The 6,820-nt window shown below is 33.5% G+C and overlaps 1 protein-coding gene across 3 annotated transcripts in view; it reads right to left on the minus strand.

Moving 5' to 3' along the window:
* LOC128189005 (core-binding factor subunit beta-like) overlaps window positions 1-5,182 on the minus strand; it is a 16,904-nt gene extending 11,722 nt beyond the window's left edge. For 2 of the 3 annotated variants that reach the window (XM_052860370.1, XM_052860371.1), the window contains exons 1-3: window positions 4,982-5,166; window positions 4,725-4,811; window positions 4,345-4,464 (exon numbers count right to left, since the gene is read on the minus strand). In XM_052860370.1, coding sequence (XP_052716330.1) covers window positions 4,345-4,464; window positions 4,725-4,811; window positions 4,982-5,143 — 369 coding nt within the window. In that variant the 5' untranslated portion in view covers window positions 5,144-5,166. Of the gene's footprint in view, window positions 1-4,344; window positions 4,465-4,724; window positions 4,812-4,981 lie in introns of all 3 variants that reach the window. The other variant, XM_052860369.1, reaches the window with a different exon arrangement.
* Window positions 5,183-6,820: the final 1,638 nt, after the last annotated feature.

Here is a 6,820-nt window from a genome sequence, read left to right on the forward strand (position 1 = left end):
TCCCAGACTACATCACCATACTCTAACACAGGGAGAATAATTGCAAAGTAAATTTTAATCAATGATTCCCTATTCATTTTATATTTAAGAATGCGTAGCTTTAATTGTGTTAACTATATACATCACCTACCCACTGTACCCCTTTTGTAAAAAAATAAAAAATCAGTAATTTTTCCACTTTTTTTTTTCTCCATTGAATAAGTATTAAGTAAATTCATTGCATTCATTCATGCTTCGAATTTTATTACAGAGAAAAACCATGGAGCACCCATATATAATGGACAGGCACTGATGTATTAATGTTACTATGTAAGATTTCCCACCAATCTTTTCTGTATGTCAGCAACATGAATTTCTCCCAATAAGATGACATGTTCTGCTGAATATATGGAGCTGCTCTTTTATTCATATTTAGAAATACACAGAAATGGTGTACTTTTAAGCAGTGATAGCTGTCCTTGAGACTGTTAAACGCCGAGTGCCAATAGGAGAGCTTAGTCAGCGATATTACACTGCAAAATAGCATACATGTTAAACAAAGGGTTCAAGCCCTTTATTATATACACACCGTATACATAAGATGCATATGTATCAAACCCATGAACCGTAACTCTACTATGTCACATCTAGTAATCAGCCTCTAGATTGAAGTTCTAGCGTTAGTTGTTAGTTGATGTGATTCAGAAGTCAAAGAGTGCAGACGAGAGGATTTCTTACCATGTCAAAGAAAATAAGGAGGGGTATCAAATGTCAAAGGGTGCAATTGGGGGGGATGAACCAACCCCCATCCCTTCAACACTTGTTATTTTCATTTTCTATCATATTCAAAACTCATTATCGTATTACATACCCAAAAACACATTTCAATGTCAAGTGCATTAAAAATGCATTAAAGGATTCGCTAGAGTAACTAAGCTGAATGATGAACTAGATGTAAACACAACACAGGTATACGAGTAGCAGTACACAAACACTGAATAATAAAGGCGTAAAATCTATTAGACACTTTGAGCATTGAAATGTTGAAGTGTGGGAGGAGGATATTAAATGGTTGAAAAATATGAAAGACATGTTCAAAAATTAATAACAACTTGATTACATATATTGTCAATTTAGAAAATATCATTAATCTATGTGGGTGTTTGGGGGACTAGTGGTATATACATTGACCCCCCACCCCCACCCCCCACCCCCACTAACACATGCGCCTGAGTCACCTCTGGATTGGCTCCTCACGAACTCTGTACTCCCCTCAGATAAACAGGGAGTGTGAAGAAAGCTTGAAATAATCACACACATCTGCGTGTTACATATAGTAGAGTTCAGGAATTAGCAGCCAAAAATAAAAATCTATTCAATGGGTCAAGCTACAGCAATATGAATGGTGACAATTTGATTTCAAATACATAGCATGGTGAATCAAATTTTCTTATCTTTGTTATTTAATACTTAAACAATTTATCTTTTTAAAAAGGTATTTCTCAATTAAACAAATCTACTGATGGTTAGGTAATCTGATTTCTGTCAATCTGAATACTCTCCCTCCTTGTGGCATTTACTCAAGAATGAAAAAATGAGTAGGTGGTCAGTGAAGGTAAATTAGGTCACTGAGTCACTTGGTCCAGGTCAGTGCTCTGGTATGTGGAGTGGGAAATCCCAGCTCACATATATATGTGCTGCATGGGTAGCTCACAGTCAAACTTTTAATTTGCTACTGTTTTTTATAACAATGAATTCTTATTTCTTCCAACCCTTAATTCTTTTAAAAACCGCTCCTTACCGGGTATTCTAAACATTTTTTCTTGTAACAAAATATATTCAGAAATAAAATGATTGATATGTTTTTGTATGAGGTAATATTTTAAAATCATAAACAAAATACATGTACATGTATAACAGATATGACGTATGCTCAACGAAATAAAAAACAGCTACCAACCCATGATGCGTCAACATATTTTGGGCATGAAAATGATTTACATTATTGTTTTTTAAGCATTTTCAACAGAGTCATTAACATTTTCCAAATGAAGTTTATAATGTTTTGACCTTAACGAAGACAAACAATGAAAATTGCGTCAGATAAGCAAAACTGAAATTAATTAAACTTATTAGGGAATTTTAGGATAGCATTTTGCTGTTTTTCTTGGAAAGTACATACCGGTAAGTAGAAAAACAAGTGATGCATGTTGATTGTCATTTAAGCATTTAATGGCAACTGCTGTTAAATAAAGTTTTTTTTTTACCTAATAAGTCAAGCCAAACTGTCTCGCAGTTTGGCATTTTACCATCAACCACAAATCATTGCATGGGGACAGGTAACACATAATATTGACTTATCTACACAATTGAGGATCAATACAGATTCTTATCATTAAAAATAGGTATGTGTCCCTAAATTAGTATCTCCTGGACTTTGGTGTCTACTAAGGAAAGAAGACATTTCTGCCCACACAATGTATCAGTTCTTTAGAAAATTGATGACAGGTTTGTTTTTATTCAACCGTTGATTAGTTCTGCGTAATAAAAGAAATAAATTGACTTTACAAAGAGGTTTACCTGTTCTAGAGAACTTAAATAATTTCACTGCACAGTGTACTATTAAATGATTTTTTTTTCTTAACAGATGATAAATTAAAAAATGCAAAAAGGAGTAATTTATCTTCAATTCCAAGATATGGTGAAAATTTACGACTTCTCTCTATTTGGAAAAGATTATTTTTGCATTGAATCAGTAGTGTTGGATTTCACAGGATTTTAATATTATTGAAAATAATTGTACATGGGTAAGAATGAATAAATTCATCCTTCTTGTAAGGCTAATCCAGAGTCAAGAGAAATCAGTGCCCATGATAATCTTAGGTAGTATTTTACCTTCTGCTAAGACACTGAATACACACAAGACGTAAACGTTTGTGGTATTCTCATCCCCTCGGGCGATATTTACCATGTACAAGTTGTGGCGAGGAATTAACACAGTGTATGGTTAGGTGATATGCCTTGCCCATATATTCTCTATCATAGCTTCCTTTTTTTTTTTCCTTTATTCATAATTCGTTCCCTTTGGGACTTGTAAATTTGAAATTCTCTTTTGTTATTTCTGTATAATCTAATGCAGTTGAAAACTTGAACAGGCTCTTTAAAGATTTTATGAAAAAAAAAAATTCGGGAACAAAAAGAAATGCATGGTCAAGATCTGATCAGAAATATCTGGGATTGTCTTTTGACGACAGCAATGTGAAGAATGAATACTGGCATCCTACGGACTTCATGCAATGTTTCAACATGTTTTTATTTATGGAATCACTACTGGCATTTCTAACACCCACATACTGCACACTTTTAATTGTCCACAAAATGTGTGTGCATAGCGGTCATCAAAAACATGCAGTTATGCTAGGGGGTTACCATAAAGGGGTTGTACTGAGAGTGTTCATTTCATGGCCTCCTCGGTGCATTCACTCATAATTGCCTGGCACAGAGTAATCCACATTTTATATGGAAATAACAAAATGATGGACAATGGACCTATTAAGTTCTGACATAAGGATAGAAAACAAACTTCCTGACCATTCAGGCAAACAAAAAAATATTAAAGTCATTGTCAATAGGGTTAAAATCTTGTGAAAATAAAAACCAAAAAACTTTAAACAAATTGAATCATATCCTCTTTGTTAATAATTTAGTTGGTCAAAATATTCCGGATGCCCATGAGGGAACAGAGATAAGTTTATAAGTAGTGGAGGAAGTTGTCAGCGTGTGTAGCTTCCTTTTAACACAGTCACATGAGAAGTTTGGTTGATTAGAGGGCGTTATAAGGGGATCTCTCATATGAAAATCCAATTTAACATGTCACTAACTGCCATCAACAGAAGAATTGACAATTCTACTCACACTGTATCTTAATTTTTTAAGCAAAAATGCTCCCATCTGTTTTGTTTCTGTTATCAAAATATAAGTCATGACGATAGAAATCTTAAAGCCATTGTCACACAAAGGAGCCCCTGCTCTCTCACACTGGTAGATTATTCACTAATTAATCAAGTCTTGTCAACAAGAGACAATTTTTTGACATTAGCGTCTAGCAAATAAATCACGTACAATGTGTATAAAACATTCAAAAATATTTTCTGCATATTAAATTTTTGGCTATTTACCTGTTTTGTTTTTTACATGACCAATAACAGAGAACTTTAATGATTTACACATTCCTTTCTTTTTTTTTTTTTTTTTTTTTTCATATACATGTATTAATTTGTTTTTTTTTTTCTCTCTTTCAACAGGGACTACAACATTTTAAGGAATGTCATGCATATATCCCTAAAATGATTTGAAATTCCCTACCTTGCCAGGTTCTCTCTCAAAATCAACATATTCCCTAGTAGGTATTCTATCCTCATCTTTGTCTGACCAAGCATTGGATTCAAAATTTAACTGTAAATTTGTACCCGTGGCTACAAAGGCCTGTGTCGAAAAAAGAAAATAGGTTTATTCATTCTATTTAAAAAGACAGAAAATATTCTATAAAAGTTACGGGAAAAGAATTATGTCACCAGTTTTACTTTCTTATCTTTTAAAATCAATGTACTGTATTCCTTAATAGTAATACAAATTAACAAGTTAATTACATTGCTCGCTGTTAATTGTGTGTTTCGGCACACAAGAATCTATTTGGTATTCGTCAAATAAAACACCTAGACTGACAGATTAAAATAGTAACTTACTATATCGGCGTGACCCTCCCTACATTCCGTTTGAAATCGTAACTGTCTTTCCTCCAAGGGCCGATCTCGGAATCCCGTGTATTTTACCTGAAATCATAAAACAAATCCGTCAACAAAACCTTTCTTTCGTGAATTCGTAGGTAAGGAAATCCGTGTTCAACGGTACGTTATAAATCACTCCGCCATCTCGAACTTCAAAAAACTGCCGAAACTTCCGTGAAAGAATGTGACCCGACAATAAACTTCTTAAACTTTACCTCACATTCTCTACTAAGTCTTCGAAAGAGTTCATCATTATCAAAAGTCGATCTTTGATCAGGCACAACTCTTGGCATTTTTCTTTGAGTGATAATTCCGACTTCACAAGACAACGTGTTTGTAAGTACTGACAGCATGCTTTCTGAGTCAACTTCATTCATGCTAAACACAACAATACTACACATTACACGAACGTATCCGATCGTCGTTGATTGGCCAATTCGACAGTTTTCGTGAAATTTCCGAGTGACGAGAAATGCCGACGATGGCCATATATGGTAATTTCCGACTATACTTTTCCGTAGAATGTGCTACGTAAGCGGATATTCATTATTATGCAAATAACATTATCAATATTCCATGACAGCTCCCATATAAGGATTCTAGGCGGAGCGTAACCTAATGAATTATTCAGTAGGCTCTCCATATATGGTAAGGTTTGACCTACATACGCTTACTACGAGGTCAATGCATTAAAATATTTAGATTGTTTTTCTCACGCTGCAAACCGACGATTTCAGACAAATCTCAACGCTTATGTAAATTACAAATTGTTTACTTGTTTTCTTTGGGAGGGTATACGAATGTGGGTTAAAATGTTTACTTTGTTGCTGGATTTTACCGACCCTTTCTCGCCTACGATAGCAACCCTCGATCAGTAATCAAGGAATCGTGAAACAAACATTTTCAAGGTTAATAAAATGAAAAATCGTGCTAATGTTTTGGCAGTTGATACATAAAATTTATTTTATCTTTAAATTCAAACTCTTAATCCACTGAAGGCTCCAACGCTCAAAGCTTTCTGTATATACAGTCATCGGAGAAATGATTAAAAAGCCGCTCACTTGATGACTATCTATACTGATTTGAAGGTATTATGACTTCTTATGATGTTTGTATTTCTGCTTATTTTTTCTGCAATAAAATTGATAAACTTGTATATTGCTTAATAAACGCCACTGGTCACAGAAGATTCAAGACCTAATATCTACTGTTTTCATTCAGAAAGTACAACTTTGTGCGCTGTACAGATTATCACTGAGCATATAATATTAATTACATTACATTCAGTCACAAGCTCAAGATTTGAAATCCCTGATCAAAGTTACACAAGTTTATTATTTAATTGATAACAGGTGTTGATTTTTTATTAACACTATGCATGTTGTCGTAAAACAAATGAATTACATCAAATTGAAGACATTTAGGATGTAGGAGGAGTAGGCTTTTATTGTACAATATGGAGACACGTGGTAGATGAGATTATAAGTAAAGGCATAAATATATAGAGCTACAGTTATCAAATATATATTGGCAGAGACGAATATAAAACATGTATATCTCCGTTATGGATATATCTAAAATATCACCCCATTATAGTTATCATATAAAACCTATCTTTATGAACAGGGTGTAGACTTTCGTAATAACTGAGGAAGAGTGACTGGGCTATGTTTATTTCAATTTGATTGGTCCTTGTCGGACTTTCATAATAAGTAAAAAGCTGCACAAATTTCACTGTAAATGAAATTAACAAACTTGATTTAAATAAATATCATAGAACCATTCACACTAAAAACGAAGGTGCATAAATCTGCTCTTTGAAGTAGAATTGCCGCTTTAATCTTTATTCAGATAATTAATTCAGATCCTGAGCAACTCAAGCACCGAGGTTTTTTTATCGACTTTTTTCTATAATCAAAATTTACTTTTTACACTAAGATATAAGAATCATGTTTTGATAAGTCTTTAGAGCTATCCCTCAAAAAATTAAATATACATGTACTTGAGAAAATTTCTGAATTAACCGTCGCATTTATGCTCTCTAATTTGGTACA

The sequence above is a fragment of the Crassostrea angulata genome, chromosome 6 (genome assembly GCF_025612915.1).
Source record: "Crassostrea angulata isolate pt1a10 chromosome 6, ASM2561291v2, whole genome shotgun sequence".
NCBI classification, from domain to species: domain Eukaryota; kingdom Metazoa; phylum Mollusca; class Bivalvia; order Ostreida; family Ostreidae; genus Magallana; species Magallana angulata.